This window comes from Lemur catta, chromosome 1, assembly GCF_020740605.2.
Source record: "Lemur catta isolate mLemCat1 chromosome 1, mLemCat1.pri, whole genome shotgun sequence".
In the NCBI taxonomy this organism is placed as follows: domain Eukaryota; kingdom Metazoa; phylum Chordata; class Mammalia; order Primates; family Lemuridae; genus Lemur; species Lemur catta.
Window position 1 is genome coordinate 213,967,747 of NC_059128.1, and position 22,048 is coordinate 213,989,794.

Genomic DNA, 22,048 nt, shown 5'->3' on the forward strand with positions numbered 1-22,048 from the left:
TGTTTGGGTATATTTTCACTATTAGATCATGAGCTCCTTAAGGACAAAGGTTGTATGTTTTTGGCCAGGTACAAATTTAGGAAATGTAAAGTTAGATAAATTGATGGCTGAATGAAGAAATGATTAAAAACAATGAAGGTTTTATTTTATATTTTTTCCTACAACTGTCCCAATATGTATATATTATAAACTTTTCTCTTTCCTGTATACCATTTACAGAAGCCCTGGATTGACACAGAGGAACCCAAACCCAAAAGAAGTGAAGACTTTACTTTGAGTGCTTTCAGGACAGTTGCACCTTCAAACTTCTCATTGGGTGTATGGGGTGAAGTTTTCCCTCTGTATCCATCTCCAACAAGCATGATTCCCTGGAAGCAAATACAAGAAGATATTTTATCAGTGATATTATAAATTCAATGAGTTTCTCTTTCTTCCTTGACTACCAGAAAGCTGAAAACTATAGTCAATACCCACAATCATTCCATTTCATTCCAGGATCCTGATATAATTATTTATTCCAATTAAAAAAGATATATTTTTTTAAATTATTTCAGAATATTATGGTGGTACAAACATTCTGGTTACAAGTAATGCCTTTGCCTCATCCAAGCCAGGGCTAGAGGCGTCCCCTTCCCCCATACAGTGCACTCCATCTTCATTAGTTGTGAGTTTACCCACTCCTGCACCCTCACCTGACTGACACCCAACAAATATTATTACCATGTGAGCACCTCAGTGTTGATCAATTAGTATCAATGATGGCAAGTACATGTAGTACTTATTTTTCTATTCTTGTGATACCTCACTTCGAAGGATGAGCTCAAGTTCTATCCAGGATAATATAAGAGGTGCTAGATCACCATTGTTTTTGTAGTTGAGTAGTATTCCATAGTATACATATGCCACATTTTATTAATCCACTCCTGGATTGATGGACACTTGGGTTGTTTCCACATATTTGCAGTGTGTGCTCTATTTATCTTCACTCTACATTTTTATTATAAAATATTGTCACATTTTATGGAAATGAATAGAATGTAAATGATTGATATACTGGTTAATTATTGATTAAAATAAAAGCTTTTCCCAGTGACTTTATATGTTAGGCAGGGCACATGCTGGATAGCTGTCATCCTAGGAATTAAGCCATTAGCTATTCCAGATCCCACCTGGAAAAACTAAAATCATCATAACACAAAGGCTATGGAAGTACCTCCATGATAATCAACGTCCTTCTCCTAAAGAAAGTGAAATTTCAGGCCTTGTTCCCTGACTCCAGATGAGACCAGGATCAAAGCACCTCCAGGCTCATGACAGGCCATCCCCATCTGGCTCCCCTCCCGCTCCGGGTACTCACACTGGCCACGCTGTGGAGCTCCCGGCACTGTTCTTCTGACAGGACGTTATCCAGGAGAACCCGCTGAGTCCCATTCAGCTGCTCTGAGTTGTAGACGAACGTGATGTTCTCGTAGAGCAGAGGACCACCTGAAAGGTCACAGCGCATTGTCTTCCCTGTTACCTCTGTCCCCAAGGAGGGAAGCACAAGCACCCAACAGCTTTCAATGTGCAGTTTGACAGAGTCAGTTTCCTCATCAATATTTAGGAATGCAAAGACAAATCACAAATTAGGAAGCTTGGTAAACATATTAGGGATTCAGGAAAAAGATATATGGCTGACTACCAGGTTTCCCCGTAAACGCATAAGACTTTTTACATTCTCATGGTATTTTGGGATGGATAAACCAGTTTTACATTTCATTGCAATGATGAACCTGAAAAGTAGGATTCTCCTCTGAGATGACTTACCCTACTCTGCAGTCTCTCATTTATACCTTTATTACAACATCACAGGCAACTATTTGATTACATGTTTGTGTTTTCCAGGTGTGAAGTACACATCTCAGTTTCACTGGTATCTAGAGCAATGCCTCCACCAGGTAGTTCAGGTAGTCACATGCAAGTCACCTGACTCCTTTCCCAGTCTTCTTCCTACTGCTTAACTGACTATAAGTGGGCTTGCTTTTAGAATATTTTTCTCTGCACGGGAGGAATATTTTATGTTCCTTTTTCTGCACAGGAGGGTTTCCTGTAGGCACCAGGTCTCTCCCTGGAGAAAGCCTGCAATATTAGCTTTACAAAATTAGCCCCATATAGGCTTTTTATAGGTTAATGCTTTGGGGTCACATTTTAGGTTGTGAAATCACAAAATCCAGACCTGACAAGGCCCTTTCCTCATAGAGTAGGATTGAAGGACCAAGCCTCAGATGTTGAGGAAATATAAATCTTCAGATGTAGCAGAATGCAAACATCTTGAACCAGAAAACTGAACAGACAACAGTGCTTTTTTTACTCTTTATAATACCCTTAAGCGTCCTAATATGCAGCTGTCCATAGCACTGGCTCACCAAAAAAGGACTGGGAGTGAGAAAGGCACACAACTCCTCCCTCCCCACACCCAGTCTAGCAAAGGTCACGAACATGTTGGTCTGAAACACATCTTTTAGGAAGAGGAGACAATTGAAATCTTTATAAAATATTAGTTTACCTCGGGAAGAGCACTAAGTCTTTGGTTAGAGAAAAAGATTCACTACAGCCTATGATTAATGAAATATTAAAAGAATGAGACAGTGTTTCTCAATCTAGAGTAATATATGGTTATCTGTTAAAGCAAAAGGTTTTTTCCCCCTAAGGAGCTCCAGTACTGACAAATTATTTTTACTGTAATTTTACTTTCATATAGTATGCATTACTTATTTTTATAGTTTTATACAACTATAATACCAAAAACAATTTATAAGATTAAATGAAAACAAGACCATAAAACCAACTAAAGTCAAATTAACAAAATTAATGAAGTGGTTAATGCCATTTTATGAAAATAAAAAGCCACATTCTACAGGAATATCCTACTAACTGATCTGGACTAGGTTCTTTTGAGCTAGCATTCTTTACAGTACTTTTGGCAAAACTGCTATTCTACCGCAACTTTTATCTATTTAAAAGACTACAAAATTTTAGTGCACCATGATGAATTTGGGCCTTCATTGGGTCCTAATACATTATTTTTTTAATTTCAGCTTATTATGGGGGTACAAAAGCTCAGGTTATATATATTGCCCATGTCCCGCCCATCCCCCTGAGTCAGAGCCTCAAGCGTGTCCATTCCCCAGACAGTGCGCCTGGCACTCAACATGTAGTCATACCTCCATCCCCTCCCCCCACCCCCCACCTCCCCGAGTCAGCACCTTCAAACATGGCCATTCCCCAGACGGTGCGCAACGCACTCATCATGTAGGCATATACCCATCCCCTCCCCCCACCCCCCGCCTCAGTCTGATATCCAATTGGTATCATTCCCCAACGTGCATTTAGGTGATGATCAGGGAAACCAATTTTCTGGTGAGTACATGTGATGCTTGTTTTTCCATTCTTGGGATACTTCACTTAATATAATGGTTTCCAACTCTCTCCAGGAGAACCAAAGAGATGGCATATCACCATTATTTCTTATAGCTGAGTAATACTCCATGGTATACATATACCATAATTTACTAATCCGTTCGTGAATTGATGGGCATTTGGGTTGTTTCTACATCTTTGCAATTGTGAATTGTGCTGCTGTAAACATTCGGCTGCAGGTGTCTTTTTTATAGAATGACTTTTGTTCTTCTGGGTAGATGCCCAATAATGGGATTGCTGGATAGAATGGTAGGTCTACTTGAATCTGCTTAAGGTATCTCCATATTGTTTTCCATAGGGGTTGCACTAGTTTACAGTCCCACCAGCAGTGTATGAGTGTCCCTGTCTCTCCGCATCCACACCAACATGTATTGTTTTGGGACTTTTTGATAAAGGCTATTCTCACTGGGGTTAAGTGATATCTCCTTGTGGTTTTGATTTGCATTTCCCTGATGATTAGAGATGTTGAACATTTTTTCATATGTTTGTTAGCCATTTTTATATCTTCTTTTGAAAAATTTCTATTCATGTCCTTTGCCCACTTTTTAACGGGGTTGTTCGATTTTTTCTTACTGATTTTCCTGAGTTCTAAATAGATTCTTGTTATCAGTCCTTTATCTCATGTGTAGCATGCGAAAATTTTTCCCCATTCTGTAGGTTGTCTGTTTACTCTCATGACTGTTTCTTTGGCTGTGCAGAAGCTTTTTAATTTGATCAGGTCCCATTTATTTATTTTTGTTGTTGCTGTGATTGCCTTAGTGGTCTTCTTCATAAATTCTTTGCCTAGGCCAATGTCTGTAATAGTCTTTCCTATATTTTCTCCTAGGATTCTAATAGTTTCCCACCTAAAGTTTAAGTCTGTTATCCACCGTGATTTGATTTTTGTGAGAGGTGAAAGCTGTGGGTCCTGTTTTAGTCTTCTACATGTGGCTATCCAGTTTTCCCAGCACCATTTATTAAATAAGGAATCTTTTCCCCAGAGTATGTTTTTGTCTGCTTTGTCAAAGATTAGATGGGCATATGAGGATGGTTTTATACTTGGATTTTCTGTTCTGTTCCACTGGTCTGTGTCCCTGCACTTGAGCCAATACCAAGCAGTTTTAATAATCACAGCTTTGTAGTATAGTTTGAAGTCTGGCAAATTAATACCTAATACATTATTTATAAGTTCATCCTATTTAATTTATTATTAGTCTTTAACAATCGAAGTATTATCAACAGGTGCCAGTATGATCATAACTGTACACATACTCATTGAGATATGAAATCTCATGACAGTACCTGGCTATCAGGTGGTCATTCAGATGGTCCACTAATTGCCTGTTTTAATTTTTAAAACTGTTATCAAAATTTACAAATACAGAATGTTTTTGGATTCCAAGAATATATCCACAAGCTCTAATTTCAGTATCACATCTTTTGGTTGAATAGAACACTACATATGTTTTTTCTACAATTCACTGTTTATCAAATTTTGCTGCACTGAATAGTTTTTTGGAAGTACTGGGTTAAATAAAGTATAAGAAGGCGTCTCGAAACTTTTAATATGTGAGGACGGCTTATGAGTCCCCTAAGTAGTGACATAATATGTAGCAGTTCTTACCTTTCAGTGGAAACAATATCCTCTCTTCCTCCCTTCTTCCCTCCCTCCCTCCTTCCCCCCTTCCTCACTCCCTTCCTCCCTTCCTCTCTTCCTTCCTTCCTTCTTTCCTTCCTTCTTTCTTTCCTTCCTTCCCTCCTTCCTTTCTTCCTTCCTATGGCAGAGAGACTCTAAGATGGCCCCCAATGAATCACCTTCTCCTGGTATTTATACCCCTGTGTAATATGTTTCCTACAAGTATGGATGGAATCTGGAACTTGCTTCTGACCAGTAGAGTATGGCAAAGGTGGTGAGATGTCACTTCTGTGATTATGTTACAAAAAGTTACAATTTCTATCTTGATAGTCGACTCAGTCTATTGCTTTTTCAGCTTATATGCTTTGATGAAGCAAGTGGATGTATTGGAGAGGCTGGCATAGCAAGGAATTAAGGGCATCCTCTGGCCAACAACCAACAAGAAACTGAAGGACGGTAGTCTAACAACCCTTTAGAAGAAGCTGAATTCAGCCATCTAACATGGAAGAAGTCAAGACTCAGAAGAGACCTCAGCCCTGGTCAACAACTTAATTGAAGCCTTGTGAGAGACACTGAAGCAATGGACTCAGTTAAGTTGTCCCCAGATCCCTGACCTACAGAAACTGTGCGATAATAAATGGATGTTGCTGTAAGATGCTTTATTTGTGCTAATTTATATACAGCAATAAAAAAGATTACTTCTCCCTCCATAGAACCTCTTAGCATGGAACATAGTTTTGGAACTGTTGCTCTTTGTAGCTGATTCAGATTCACAGTCAAATCGAGGTAGGCCTTTCCTCAAATATTTGGAAAAGTGAACAACATATTCCACTCCAATTTAGAAATATAAATAGAAGGATTCCTTCAACAAGAAAGATAAGACACTTGTAGGTTCGCTGAAAAGCATTTGCTAATATAAAACGCAAATAGAAATGGCAGACGGAGGAGGGATTTAGTGAACTGTTGGTTTATAATTTACCAGGTTTTCCTCATTTTCTACATTGAAGGTGTGTTACCTTAAATATAGTCAGCTTATTTTCAAAATAGGATTTTTAAAGGTAGTAAAAGTAAAACATTTAGAAAAATGACTACCACTTGTAAGTTTTAAGTGTCGTTGTTATTGTTATCACTATTATTGAAATAATAAACTATGCCTGGAATACTGCACTAAGTTCTGATGGAGGCATCTTAATAAGCATATGGCATAATGGACCGTGTTTAAAAGAGGGCTACTAGAACACTGACAATGCCCCTAACTCTGCCATAAGTAGCATGAGAAAATCAAGTAAATGAAGAGCACACTGGCATCTTAAATATCTGAATCTTAACAGGTACAGGGAGAATCTGTATTAGAAATCTGCCTTTTAGGTAGCCAATGTAATTATTAATAAGTATAGAGTTTTATACAGAGATTTCCCACACATATATTTAACAAAACAATCAATTACCCATCCACTGACCAAAAGAAAAAAAAAGGAAAAAATAAACCCTGCATTTCAAAAGGCACGTCAACCAGCCTTCGGATGACTAGTAGCACACCAGACAGAGGAAATCATTAAAAGGAAAATAAAAATGTAGTCCAATAAGTTGTGGTTCCCGGGGCATGATTTGATGGCTTCAGCCAATTTTTAACCACAGCCCAAGAATATTTAGTTAAACAACTTAGTTCTTCTCTCATTCATAAAGTATGTGCCTGGCTCTGACTCTCTGGTTGTGACAAGGAGGGTTCATCTAGAAAAGTCCTCCTTTGTGCTCACTGCCTGTGGCTCATGGCAAGAAGAACCATTTTACCAAAAATATCATAACATCAAAAAAGGCATGATGGGGGTGTGCAGACTAACAAGCCCTTTACACTTTACAAAAAACTTTTCATGGTCACCATCTCAAAAAAGTTATCATCCTTCTTTTACCGATAAAGATCACAGGGCCCACAAAGATTGAGTCTCTAGTTCTTCTTTACTGTGGAGCACATCAGACTAAGAAAATCCCCAAAACTAAGTCTCCTGATTCCAAGTTCAGTGTTATTTCTGCTATACCCCCACTGACTCTGGAATCGTTATGTAGCACAACCTCTGGAGAACTGGTGGTTTGACAGGAGAATGGACAAGTGAGAGAAATGTTTTTAGTAAGCTATCATGCATGGTCCATTGGCTAGAGTCTCTGTGGGATGTAGCCTGGATCGCTCTCGTCTTAATGCTTAGGAGCTGTCCAGTTTGAATACTGTAATAATAAATACTGTGAGGTAGCCACAGTAGACGACAATCTCTTTGTGGAAGATGAGAAAAGCGGAAATATACTTTATTTTGCGATGCACGTGTCCTTGCCTCCCTGACATCTGCTTTCATCGAGACTAAGATTTGAAAGCATTTTCTGGTTGAGAATCTGGCCTTGTTCTACCACTGTTCTTAATTTAGATCCTATTTATATCTCTGATGACTGGACAGAAGTCCTTCCCGTTGTAGTGCAATAAGAAATATGTTTGGTTTTTGTTCCTGGTTCCTGTCATGGAACCTCTATAACCCTTGACATTTCTTGGGTGATAGGAGTGTCTTTTGCTATTTATAATAACCTCTTTTTATCATACCTAAGTTTATGCTAACGAAGTGACTTAGGGTAGGGCCCCTAAATAGATCCAGAATCATGCTGGACACCAGAAAGTTCAAGTGATCAGAGAAGTAAAAATTTCAGCCCCACCAATGGACCTCTGGGTGTGGGGTTGCACTGGGGGCTGGAGATTGAGTTCTATAAAAACTCTTAAACAACAAGATTTGCCGAGATTCCAGGTTGCTGCACATGTGTAGATGCTGGGAAGGTGGTTTGCCTGGGGAGGACATAGAAGCCCCCACCCCATACATGGCCATATTTGCCTCTTCCTCTGGGGTTTCATCTGTATCTTTTATAATATCCTGGATTAAAAAAACAGTAAACTTAAGTGTATTCCTGAGTTCTTTGAACCATTCTAGCAAATTAATCTAATCCAAGGAGGGAGTTGTGGGAACTCAGGTTTGTATCCAGTGGGTCAGGAGGTTGGTCCGAGGTATTGATGACAAGCTATGTTTGCAACTGGCCTCAGCAGTGGGGGCAGTCTTGTGGGGCTGAACTCTTAATCTGGGAGACACGAAACTAATTTCCTGGTAGATAGTGTCAGAACTGAACTGAATTATTTTACCCCCAGTTGGTGTCTGTTGGAGAATTCCTTGGTGTGTGGAGAAATCCCCCCTACACACACCTGGCCACAGAAGTTTTTGTAGTGAATGTGAGAGTATAGCAGGTAAAAACGATCTATTTTTTCCTTTAGACTGGTAGGTTCTCAGGGAACATCCTAAGATCCATTAGCTAATTCAACTAAAAAAATTCTGCAGAAATAGTAGATTTTGGTAACTCAATCAATCATAACCATTCTTTGTCACATATAGTCTTCTGTTCTACTCTTCCCATTAGTCTTTCTAGTCAGTTGCTAGACATCAGATTCCCTGGTAGCCAGGAAAAAAAAATGCTTAGAAATTTGGCAACTGCCCTGGAGTTTCCCAAACATTACAGCAAAGTGCTGGCTTATTGGCATGAACTTCCTGGGTGATTTCTCAGCTTAAAAAGCAACATGAACTCTGGCTGACCATGGCTCTCTGGCACTTGTAAAACAGCTTGGGCTTTGTGGCTACAAACCGAGGTCCAGGTCAGATTAGATGAGCATATTATCCTGTTTACTGCTTTAAACTGACTTGGAAGCTAAGGAAGGAAATGGATGGGAAATGTAAGAGCTGTAGAGGGCCAGAAGTTTTCAAATCAGCTAAAGGAATGTGCTGACACGGTCTCTTGGGGAAAAAAAAACTACTGCACTTCTTCTCAATGTGGGTGTTTGAAAGCTTCTTTTTATGTTGCAATGATTTGATCAATAAAGTATTATATTTTACATATCTAGATACTTCTGTGTTCCACGCAGCAGGTGAAGAAGAGCAAATGGGATTCCAAAAGTCTAAGTTCAAATGCCTGCTCAATCTGTTATGAACTGTGAGACTTTTGGAGAAGTCATTAAATCTTCTTACATGAAATGCTACTAGCATTAAAATAAATTGTGTGTAAAATTGATGGAAAATTGTAAAACATACAGAAATAATAATAATTGTTAATAATTGCCACTGCTGTTAGTACTATTGCTAATAGTTTATTATTATAACAATATTTGGCTTTATTTAAAACAATTTTTGGCAACGCTCCACTAATTTTGATCTTAAGTCTGTAGGCGCATAATGTTCTGCTTACTGCATCTTTGTGCCTTTGCTCTGTTTGGTTTACTCACTAGAATGGCTTCCTCCACACCCTTGTCGATTCCATCTTTATTCTACTTTCTCTTAAAGCCCTGCTCAGACCTATGATATTAGGTTAGTTAACCTAAGCATCTGTCCCATGTGACCTGTCTCCTCCCCAAGTTCCTCTGCTATATAGTCTGTCTCACACTATCTAGGACTCACTACCTAACAGAAGTCAGTCTTGTGACCTTGCTAAGCCTCAGGTATTCTGAGAATGGAGATGACCATACAGTCTCTGCCTAACAGTATTCCTTAGGAAACAGATGAGTGAGTGAATTTGGAAGTACTTTTGTTGGAAACCAAAGGTAACAATATATAAATCTGAGACATTCTTGTTTTTAAGCCTTGCTTTCAGACTATTATGAATTATAGTGCTTAGTCCTATCTTTATTTTCCAAAGAAAGTAGATTCTGCCTTGATCTGGATAGGAACTGGTCAAGCTCTCTCCTCCCCTTCCTTTCCTTTATAGAGTTAAAGTGCACAAGTACTTACCCTCTCTTAGGTCTCGATCTATCTTGGGCAATAACTTTTTTCCCATTGATAATCCATGAACTTCTGTTCCCTCCACGTTCACTCCTGAAGGGACCCTGTCCATTCAAAAAAGTTGAAATGGCAATTTCATATGGAATAAAGATGTTCAAAGGCAAAGAATATTGTACCTAAGTAGACTGTGATTCTATATTGTATATTTTTGCTGTACATAAGTCCACCCATCTTTCAAGATCAAATTAAATGTCATTGCCTCTATGAAGTTCTTCTCTATCTCCTCAGTGAGTATGCTCTATTTCCCTCCTCTAAATCTTCTTAACAACCTTTATTACAGTTAGTTATATCCATAACTTAACCGCCTTCAGATTAGACTTTATTCCCAAAAGAGCACAAAAATTTTCATGTGAATCTCTATAATGCTCAGAGTATCTTATGCTGTCTTGAACACAGAGTGCATCACTGAACAATGGTTGAACTGAAATAAATTACATTTTAATGTAATGGTTATTGACTACTCTGAGAAAGAAGACATGGGCTTGTGTCAAATTTTGCAAACACACAAATGATAGCAGGCTGTCACTTTCAACACGTACAGATTTAATAAATCCAAATGTGCATATACATTCTTGGATCTCTTGTAAACATTTTAGGCCACTCAAGAGTTGAGTCCTTGAAGCCTAGTGAAAGACCTCAAGATCCTGAATAAAAAGATCTCGATTTGTCTTTCCCTTGTGGTAGGACTCTAAGCAAGTCGCTTGCCTTGTCAGGGCCTCATTTTCATAATTCGAAAATGAATAGTCTGGACTGTGTGATCTCAAACATGTAATTCAAATATTTTATGAGTTTGAGTTCTTCAAAATATGTAAATTGACTTCTATCATTTAGAAAAGGAGTTCTCTTCATTTCTGATTTAGTGACACCTAATACTTCACCTTGCAGTAAAATTTTCTGAACTTCTTAATTTCAAATAAATATAGCAAGGGAATTTACCATCAAAAGGAACATTTCATAGTTTCTATTAATAAATCAAAAACAGCATCCAACTTACTCAAATTTGCAATCACAGAATGTTCGCACTCAAATATCACCTGATTCAACCCCTTCATTTCAGGAAAAAACATGAGATCCAGAGAGAAGAAGATACGTCACTTAATGACATACAAAAGTGACAGGAAGAGCTAGAACCAGGATGTAGAGCTCCTAGTTCACAGCTCAGAACTCCTTCATTTATAATTATATTTTCTTGCCTATTTCATAGAGTTAAGTTTCTCATAATAGGTTATGACTCTAAATATTACTTCTCATTAAGAATAAACAGTTTGTGTTCTAAGTGGAGGACTTACCGATTCTCATCATGTCGTCCTCCATATCTGATCCAATAATTCTGTTTTAAATTAAAAAAAGCACTAATTTTGTCATTAAAATATCATTTACAGAAATAAGGTAAAATAAAATAAAATAAAATATATGCAAAACATTCAAAAGACCTGAAATATTAGGAAACTTGCATATTATATAAAAATACAATATATCTTAAAAAATTAATAAAAAGGAAGGCAAAGTTGATACAAGTTTGACAAAGACAACATAGAGCACAAATGGGCTAAAAAATAATATGGAATTAGCCTGAGATTCCATCTTTTTGTCCAAAAAACTCAATTAGAATTTGAGGGCACAAAGACATTTGAAAGACCATTGAGTCCAACTCCTTTATGTTTTATGAATAAAATAAGCAAACAAAAAATGTTTAGCTTGAGTAATCATCTGCACAGGTCATGAAGTAAGTGACATTATCTAAGGTCATTTAGGGTAACACAATTTTTAAAAAATACATAGTATTGGATATAAATATGATAGAAGTGTTACATTAGAAATATTACATTAAAATTAACCTAATTTCTAAAATGACATGACATAAATAAAAAAAAAACCAAATGTGTTGCAAATAGGAGATATTGCAAATAATGATTTTACAAATATATTAACATTTACATTATACAAAGAACTTATATATTAATAGTAACCAATGGGTAAATGAACAAAAACCCATGCCCAGGTAATTCAAATAAAAGCAAAAATTATTAGTAATATGTGAAAAGGCTTATTTTTGCTAGCCATCAAAGGAATACAAGTTAAAACAACAATGATGTATCATTTTTGTACATAACATATGAGTAATATAAGAGATTTTTAAAGGTTATTTTTTATTTCTGAGAAATTTGTGGTAAACTGGTACTTTTATGCATTACTAGGAGCAATAATGGTATCAGAGAAATCTGGGAGGAAGGCAATTTGGGTTCAGAAACTTTAAAACCTCTTATCCTTTGATGACAGAAAACTCCCACTCCTGGAAGTACATTCTAAGGAATAATACAGTTCAATAGAGAAAAATGCTTAATGCATTAAATATGATAGAATAGTCAGAAATAATTCAAATGTCTACCAGCAGAAGAGTTCATTTATCTATTGTATGTCAATTCTATATATGTAGCTAAAATAATTTTTAAAGCAATACAAATATAGAATTGCTTGTGATACCTTCTTAAATAAAAATCAGAACACAAATCTACTTATACCATAGTACTAGGGTGAAAAAAGTGCATCTTCATATGAACAATGATAAGAAGACAACATGGACAAGCAGAGTAAAGCCAGCCCGAGGGGTGGTAGGATTGTGACTTATGGTGTTCTTTCTGAAGTCTCTTTAAGGTTTAGGTAATAAACAAACATTAAGAGAAAAATATAAAATGTCATACCCAGAACTTGGGAAAATAAAACAATCCTAGGGCAAATGAATCATATACAAAATACTTCTACCAAATATATTTGCCTTTGACTTTGGATCTCAGTGATATAGATATATACTAATGTCTCCTAAAGTTCATCACAACTATTGAGTAAACACCTCCATGCCTCCAATTTTTACCTCAAGGAGGGCATTAGAATCTTCAACAAATAAATGTGGTAATAAAAACATAAATAAGAATTCCACTGAACAGTCTGTTTAATAAACATTTTCTCTTTCCTCTTTGCTCTTACCGGTTCAGTGTATGAAAATCCCAGCCCCTCTGCAGCTGATTTTATCAGTTCAGATTCCAGCTTATGACGTTTCACAAACATTGTTAAATCCTAGAGAAAAGAAAATGAGGGGAAAAAAATTTACTTAAATAACAGTTAAGAGCTATGATAAATGTTCAAGTAGAAATATTTCTCATTGGATAGTGACAAGTGAGCTAACAGAAATATTCAGAGCTGCAAAAAATGTTCCTACTCAACAAATTTTTCACAAACTAGCAAGTATGAGAAAAATATGCTTCTGGCATGAATAATTAAGGTTTGAAAGAATTGAGTTCTAGAACCTTTGCAAAATTGTTAGATATCTTTAAGAGCCACGTTATATTTTTATCCGCTCTCCCAGAGCACACGCAGAATAGTTTCTTTTCAGAACTTCTCAGTCTCACCTCTCTGGCCTCAATGGATGCTGGGTCAATGCTATCATCCAACAGACTCTCATAGTAATCCACATTGTCTAAGACGTCTTCATCATCAGGGTGGCACAGAAGATAGGCTTTGGCACACTCCAAGGCTTTCACGTATTCACCAACTGAAAGACCAAGGAATTGCAGCATTAGAGTCAGCGTAGGTCTGCCCAAAGGAATTTAAGGAGGGACTTCGACATGTCTGTAGAGGTTAGCATCAAACATGAGTAAGAGGGAAGACAAATTGCTGAACAGGTAAACTTAAAGCGTTGAAGAAGGGACATGATTTCAGGTATTCGAAAGGTGTTACCTATAGTCTGCTTTGGTGCCAGTTGTTTTGCATAAAACATCGAAAGTTTCTACCTGAAGATGCTTGTTGACAACTTTTAGTATTTAATACAGATAAAACATTTTTGTACTGAGTTTGAGTTAAGTAAATATCCTGACGATGATATTCTACAACAGTGATGTACTGTTTTGTACATAATGTATGAGTAATATAAGTGATTGTAAAATGTTATTTCTCATTGCTGCAAAGTTAGTGGTAAATTGGTACTTTCATGCAAAGTCCTTCATAGAGCCCCACATGTTCTGGAGGATCCTCCTTTAGCCCCTCACTAGACATCTACAGCAACTCCAACAGTAGCAAACTACCAAAAGGAACTAACAAGGATGTTTCAACCATGAACTCTTTGTTACAGAAATATTTAGCTATTATAAGAGGAATTTTTAAAGACTATAGGTTTTGTTTCCAAATAGGTCACAATATTAGATTTCTTTTAAAAGAAAGTTCCTCCATATATATGTATTGGCTCTGATTTTTGAAAATAATGATAAAAATAAAGCAGCTCTCTGCTTTGCATTCCCTGCTCATGACTTGAGCACGTAATCTATTGTTTGCCATCCATGCCAGGATGATGAGTAATGTTTTGCTGTCGGAAAGGGAGAGGCTTTGCCAAAGTATCTTCCAAATGTTGGCTTGAGACATTTTCTTATTATTATCTTAAAAGGGAAACATTTTCTTTACTACTGATCTTTATACAAGGCAGCCTGATGCTGGAGCTAGTGAGAAATATTAATATTAATAATAACAACAATGAACGAGGTATTATGATCTGTCACTAAGCTAAGTGATGTTAATCAAGTTGCTTCTTTACAGACTGAAAACATTAGACAACAGGATATCTAACACCAATTTCAACAATCCAAATTATATTAATTGCTTTTAAACATTAGAGAAAATGCTTAAGCTCTCTCTTTGTGTAGGATAAATGGCAATTAAAACTATATTTAGATATTTATTTTCACCTAATGGATTGGGGAATGTCTAAAAATTTGATAATATGTTGATAAGCAATGGAAAATGTATTCCATATGGAGGAAAATTTGGCAGCATCTATCATAATTACAAATGAATAAACCACTTGACCCAGTGATTGTACTTTTAGATATTTATCCAATAGATATTGTGTACAGATGTGAAATGACATGTGTAAAATGTTATCCATTTGAATGTTGACTGTCATAGCAAAAGATTGAAAACAATACAACTGCCAATCAATTAGGAGACACATGAAACAAATTATAGTACAATGATATGCAGATATAAAGAAAAATGAATAAGGAAGATTTTTATGTACTGATACAGTTAAGTTGAACCATATAAAACTGCCAAAATCTATTTTTTGACCTAACAAAATGGTAATTTCATAGGTCTAACCTACTAAAATAAATCTGACATGTATTAAGTGAAGCAAATAATGTAGAGAATAGTGTAAATAGTATGCTACCTTCTGTGTAAAAGAAAGGGAAATAAAACTATGTGTGTATTTGTTGTTTCTATAAAAAAATTTGGAAGTATAAATCAGAAACTGGGTTGTAGGGCATGAAACTGGGTTGTGGGGACAGGGAAGAGAGGGAGACTTTCTATAGTATTTGGTATTTAAACCTTATGAATATGTTATCTATTAAAATTAAGTTAAAAAATTAAGTTTAAAAATCATATAATGTGTCAGTTTAGTATAATTTTTCAGAAAATTATCACAGCATTAAATTTTGTACTTTGCCCACTTGTGGTTTGACCTTCTGCTCTTCTTGTCCAGAGCTGCAGGGATGTGAGATGAGAGAGAAAATGCATAAACCCTCATTGCTTTGATGATAAACTGAAGAAAGCAGAGGACTAAATTACAAGAGTGCCATGGCTGTAACGCTGAACCACAACCCCGGTGGTAGGTCTTCACAGACGCCCTGTGCTTTACCTCGGTAGTAGGCAAACTGCAGGTAATCATAGTGCAGAGGGAGGAAGTTCTCTATTGGTGAGAGGCGGCCAGGGCGGGTGGCAAGTTCCCTCACGCATTCATGCTGACAAACCAGCACCTGCATGTAGTGATCTGGAAGACAAGAGCCAAGAAGTGTGTCCCTCTGCTCTGATGAAAGCCCAAATGCAAAGTCAGAGCCAGAGATACACAGGACATTCCTTACTTCACCATATTCTGAGAGCAAAATTATGACTATCATCACTTTGTGATGGCAAAACCTATTTACAAAGACAGCAAGTGACTTGCTAAGGTCTCCGGTCCATGATCACTAGAACAGTGGTAGATCCCAAATCCTCTGGCTCACGGTCCTTTCTCTGTGCTGCACTCTTCCCTTCCCATATACCCCTCCTTCTACCCCTCCTGAAAGTGACATAGTCCATTTCACCCCACCCACACCCACTGGAATGTCGACTTTCTCATTTAACAACTTTGGGGTCTCTCTTGTGATACTAAGATGGCCTGAAGTGCCCTGGAGTCAGGACTGGACGTTCAGATGCTGGTGAGGTTAAGCAACAGTTCAGAGAGAGGACTCTCCATGTCCAAGGAGAGTTCAGGCTGAGAAGTGAAGCAAAAATGTTCTTTGTTAACATTTTCAAGCCAAACTTTCCTAAGGAAGTAATAAAAACACTATTCTTTACATGTATTTATCAGTACTCTATTCTATTCAGTTATAAATGAGTCCATCACCTAGACATTGTATATTTGAATACTAGGGACTGGTAGAGAGAAGGATTTTAACAAGCATTTTTCTGTTCTCTTTGCTCCCCTTTCTATTCTTCCCACTCTTCTCTCTTGTAAATGGGGTGAGGATCCTGATGTGTAGGGGTTTTCAAGCCCCTTTTAGCTCTAGGTTCTATCTCATCAAAGCACAAGATAAGGAAACACAAGTAGCTAATGTACCAGGGGAAAAAAAAAACCACCATCTACATTTTGCCTCAACTTTGATTTTCATAATGAAGATGGAGTACTTTTCCAGAAAGAGAATTGTTCATTCATGCTTGTGCCTAGTGGCTTCCCTTGAGGAGGATGATAAAATCGTTTGACTTCATGGCTGTACACTTTAACACAACTGCCTTCTTTCAAAAGGTTCTCTGTTTAGTCAGAGTTTGGCATGGATCTCTGTGATCTTGCAGAGGGGCTCCCAAAACACAACAGGAAGGAAATGTGCATTTTCTGGTGTGGAGGAAAATGTGCCAGTTTCACATAACCTGGCTAAAACGCGATCCTACATAGCATAGCTAACAGAATCCCCAAAGTCCATTGGTTTTTAATGCCAACTGGGGGAAGTGAAGGGAAGAATGGTCTCTATTTATTTAATTAGTATGTTTGAAATAAACACCTAGCTGATTTATTTCTTCAGGGAAAAACAACAAACAACTTTAAACTATTTATTTTCTCCAACTTAAGTGACCATTTGCATTCCACTTGACCTTCTAATACACACTCCTTCTAATTCCAAATGACAAGAAAAAGGGAAAGGTGAAAGTCATATCCACCAAGATTTCAAAATCTGAATAAAAATATTTTCAAAGCAGGCTATGAATAGCAGCAAAATGAGAGTGACAAAATGATATCCTTTAGAGCTTCATCAAGCAGAGCCAGGAATAAATAACTGCATTCAGGAGCCATTTGTATTTTTCTCCAACTGAAATGTCTTTTCAGACTCTAAAATTCAAATATTCTAGCTTTGTAATGCATTCTGTATTTTAAAAGCCAGTTTTACTCCTAGTTTAGGACAATTTTCAACCAGTCTAGAATTTCCATAGTGAGAGTTGTCATATTACTTTTTATTAGTTGTACCCCATGCCTTCTTTCTGTCTCGAATGCCACTGTGCAATGAATATGTTCTAATAATTTTGAGATCCAATACACTTGTGTGGGAATACTTTAAAAAATTTTCCTTTTCATAATAAATTGGATAGGCTTCAAATTCCTAAGAAGACTTAACATATTTATGTAATTGATAATATTTGGTTTGGACTTGAGGGGCTATGACTCCTTTTAAAATCATTTTTTTATTGGAAGTTGTGGTGTGGATGGTGGTAGTTGTGTTAAAAAGTAAAGAACCTGAGTTAAGAGATCTTTATTCTTTTCCAGCAACCAGTGTGCTGTGGTGACCTTGAGCAAATCAATAAATGCTAATCTGTGGGAAACCATCAGTCAATTTTCCTCAATCAGATCTAGGACTTTTGCCAAACTGTGCTGTGGCCACTGGTAGAGGCAGGTGTAGAGGTGAATGTGAGGGCAGTAGCAGGACACCTGTGCCCACAAAACCACAATATAGCTAACTATAATAGAGGAAAAGCCTGCCCATTCCCAAATAAAAGATTAAGTGTAGAGATATACTCAGCAACTAAAATGTGAAACACACATACTGTTGACATTCAAATGAGCAGTGCTCACAAAAATGCAGGCAAATAGATCTGACAGAGACCCAGGAAAACAAACTTTTTTGGGGGGAGGTATCCTCAATAATCCAGATAGTTATATTGATTTTAATTGAATTGAGTTGATTTAGGGCATTTGGGTGTGTCGCAAATTGGACATTTGACATATTTCAGTTTACTGAATATTTTAGTTTACTTCCTTGTCTAACTTTTGATAGCTATCTATATCCCTAATTGTCTCTCCAAAAAAACCTCAACAATTTATGAGCTACATTCTTAAAAACATGGAGTATTATTAACTCTTTTTTTTTCGAGGCTAGTAAAGTGAAGCAGTAAGAGTGGAGAAAGAACAAAAAAATCTGTAACTGCTTGTGATCGATTAGTTGTAGACACTACTGCATTCAGATCAGCCAAACTCTTTTCATCTCTAATGTGATGGATGGATATGTCATCTCCTTCATGCATTCATTCATCAACCAGTTCATTTAACCAATGTTTGCTAAATACCTACTTTTGCCAGTCACTGTACTTGAGCACTGAAGATTGAGTACTGAACAAGATAGGGCTTTAGGCATGTGATAGAGGAAAACAACATTTTGAAAGTCTGCAAGTGGAAATGAGCATGGCATAGTCAAGGAATTAAAAGAAAGTGCAGTAGGTGGGGAAAGAGAGGGGGAATGAAAACATACATAAGTGCCCTAACATAAAAGTCCTTATTAAAGGTTATAGTTTTAATTCTAAGTGGAAAGGAAGCCATCGGAGTGTTTTAAGCAGGTCTATGAACAGAATTTTGTTTTTTAGATACTACTTTGCCTGTGTTCTGAGCCAACCTGAACGGGACATGAGGAGGAGCAAGGAGGCAGTTGCTGTCAATGTGAGCCTGGGTGGTAGCAAAAGGATTGGCAAGAGCCAGGAAGTCTTAAGTGCTGTTAGCTGGTAGCATCTCACAAAATTTGGTAACAAATCAGATCAGAGTAGAAATGGAGGAAGATGGATTGAAAGATAACTTCCTGGGATTTGGTTTGAGCTACTAGGTGAGTTGTGCTTTCTCGGGAGACAGAAAACACTGGAAGTTGGGAGAGTAAACTGACTTCATTAATGTGAATTTTTATCAGTACATTAAGTTGAACATTGTTTTTCATATATGTATAACTTGGAATACAATATGTGCTCAAGAAATATTTGTTAAACATTTATTATTGAAGAAATTAATTGCCTGTTTTTCAATTATTTAGGCATTAAAAGTATAGGTATTAAATTCATGAAAGCCTGAATTTGATTTGCAGCTTCACTATTGTCACACTACTTAAACTTTCTGAGATAAAAATTGCTCATTTAAAAAAAGGGAGAGAAGAGTAAATAGCAAAAGTATCTATCTATGAAGAGTTGTTTAGAGCTTTAAAAGAGATATAAATATTTAAACTACTTTGTGTGTTATAACTGCCACATACATGTTGGTTATTATTATTACTACTAATTAGCAAGTAAATTACTGCTAATAATAATAATAATTTACAGTCTTTTTAAATATGAAGGATATTAACTCTTTGCCTATAAAATATTTTGCGATATTTTCTATTTGTCATTTGTAGATCAGCTTAGTTTATTAGATAAATTTGTATTTATAAATCTCATGTGATCTATTAATTTTCATTTTTTCTTGTTTTTTGTCATGCTTAGAAGAGCTTTCTTCCCCTAGTATCATATTAATAAAAATAACCTCCTGCATCTTCTTCTAACATTTTTATTTTTTTACATTTGCATTGTTAATACAAATATAATTTATGTTTGTGTATGATGTATAGCAGAGAAATTACTTCACCCCTAAAAACGGTTAACTAGCCAATTTCCCCAATTACTGTATAAAGCATATTACCTACTATTTTAAATTCAACTTTGGAATATGTTAAATTCTCATTATATAATAGGATACTTTTTTTAAATAATTGAAGATTATACAAAAGCATTCACTACTACATTGTTTATAATAATGAAAAATTACAACCTCCTTAATATTCATCAGTAAAGAACAGGTCAAATAAATTATGATATACCTATATAATAGAACATTACTCGGCCATTAAATACAAAACTATAAGTCTACATATACTTACATGAGAAGTCCACAACATGTGGTTAAGCATAAAATAAAACAAACAAATAAAAAAGTTGAAAAACAATCTGTATAGTATTGTCCTATTTTCATAAAAATTGAAATAACAATTATAAATAAATACACAAATATCTGCATATTCATCTAGAAAAGTTTGGGAGGACAGTCACCAAAATTTTAACTACATTAATTTATCTATAGGAGATAGAGTGGAATAGACATATAAGAGTTTCATTTTTGTAATATATACTTCTATATTGCTGGAATATTTTTATAAATTGCATACAGTACTTTTATAATCAGGAAATAAATAGAAAGAAAAAGTAGCTTTACCTGCAATGGCTTCATACAGACCACCTTTATACCCTAAATACTCATACTCTTCAAATCTCTGAGGCCCCTCACATAGGGTTCGGCATTCCATATCTTCATTGAAATATTCTCTTAAAGCTTGTTCAAAGTACTTGATGGCCACCTCAAAGTCATCAGCCTCGTAGTGTTTAACTCCTGCATTATAACTCTCCTGAAAAAAAAAAAGCATTTTCAAGGAGCAGAATATAGGCAGACTTGGGATCATTTAGGTAGGCGGGGTATGAACTCCCCTGCTGTGGAGAGATAAAGAAGAATTGCACTAGGAGATAAAGTGCAACTTTCCTGGCTTCAAATAATTGTAAACAAAAGGGGACTTACTTAGCATGTAGAGCACAACGGGAACAATAAATTTCATTTTCTTCCTCAACACACGCAAGACAGTATTTTCTAATCTCTTTGCCCATAGGTAGGGCAACATAACAAGTGCAGGACAACACATGTGGATGGAAGTGACAGGCCTTGCCCAAATAAAAAAAAAAAGGCTTCCATCTAAAATCTTCCTCTTTTATTCTTTTCTGCAATGATTTTGGAGGCTGCACATTGAGCTTGGTGATGTTAAAAATTGGGGGGAAAAAAGCTCTTTCAACATGTGATTTCAAGGAACATTTCGTCTAAACAAAGAATTATGTGGCTTTTTAAAAACCCACTTTGAAAAGTACAAAGTATAATGGACAAACCACTGACTGGGAACTGGAAAACCATGGTGTGACCTTGAAAAATTCACATTGGCTTCAACTCCCAGGTGTGGAATAGAAGTGTTGGAGAAGAGCTGAGGCTAGCAAGGATTACAGGTATTTATATGATGTTCTACTTTTCACAACCTTACACTGATTTTCTAAGTTAATTTTCATTTTCTCTCAATTCTTAAATTTTTAGTTGTTTAGTTGTTTGATTTTAGTTTTAAAAATTTAATTAAAACTTTAAAAAAATTATCTTAATTTTGTCAGCTGTGATAATTACAATATTTCATCCGAGAACTCTGAAAGTGTAAACATGTTACTGGAATTTGAGACTCAATTTGAGATATCCATTCATATGGAATGAATGGAACACAGCTCCCTGTGAGAATCATAAGGAGAGGAGTTCCCGAGCTCACCATATGTGGTTTGGCTTCTCGATCTACCAACTGGAATGCTTCCACACCAGCCATCATTCTATAATTCTCGATGTTCTGCTGCATTTCCATGTGCTCAGGGTTGGCCATGAAAAATGTGTGGGCTGCTTCCACTGCTTTCTCCATCTCGTTAAGCTGTAGAGAGAAAAAAAGGACCCAAATGAAGGAAAATATTTCTCAACCAGGCACAGAGAAATAAAGAGATCAGTTGAAGGTCTCACAGTTTGAAAGTGAAAAGACAACATGCAGTAGAATGAAACTGGACTCCTATCCCTCACCATATAAAAAAAATCAACATGGATTAAAGACCCAAAACTATGAAAATATTAGAAAAACACATAGGGTAAATACCTCATGACATTAGTCTCGGCAAGGATATTTTTGGATAAAACCTC

The 22,048-nt window shown here is 36.3% G+C and overlaps 1 protein-coding gene across 4 annotated transcripts in view; it reads right to left on the minus strand.

Annotated features, from left to right (window-relative positions):
- P3H2 (prolyl 3-hydroxylase 2) overlaps nucleotides 1–22,048 on the minus strand; it is a 146,389-nt gene that overhangs the window by 13,211 nt on the left and 111,130 nt on the right. For 2 of the 4 annotated variants that reach the window (XM_045539927.1, XM_045539925.1), the window contains 9 exons: nucleotides 21,636–21,788; nucleotides 20,501–20,690; nucleotides 15,608–15,739; nucleotides 13,332–13,474; nucleotides 12,910–12,999; nucleotides 11,214–11,254; nucleotides 9,874–9,968; nucleotides 1,358–1,485; nucleotides 273–368 (listed from right to left, as the gene is read on the minus strand). In XM_045539927.1, coding sequence (XP_045395883.1) covers nucleotides 273–368; nucleotides 1,358–1,485; nucleotides 9,874–9,968; nucleotides 11,214–11,254; nucleotides 12,910–12,999; nucleotides 13,332–13,474; nucleotides 15,608–15,739; nucleotides 20,501–20,690; nucleotides 21,636–21,788 — 1,068 coding nt within the window. Of the gene's footprint in view, nucleotides 1–272; nucleotides 369–1,357; nucleotides 1,522–9,873; nucleotides 9,969–11,213; nucleotides 11,255–12,909; nucleotides 13,000–13,331; nucleotides 13,475–15,607; nucleotides 15,740–20,500; nucleotides 20,691–21,635; nucleotides 21,789–22,048 lie in introns of all 4 variants that reach the window. The other 2 variants (XM_045539926.1, XM_045539924.1) reach the window with 1 other exon arrangement.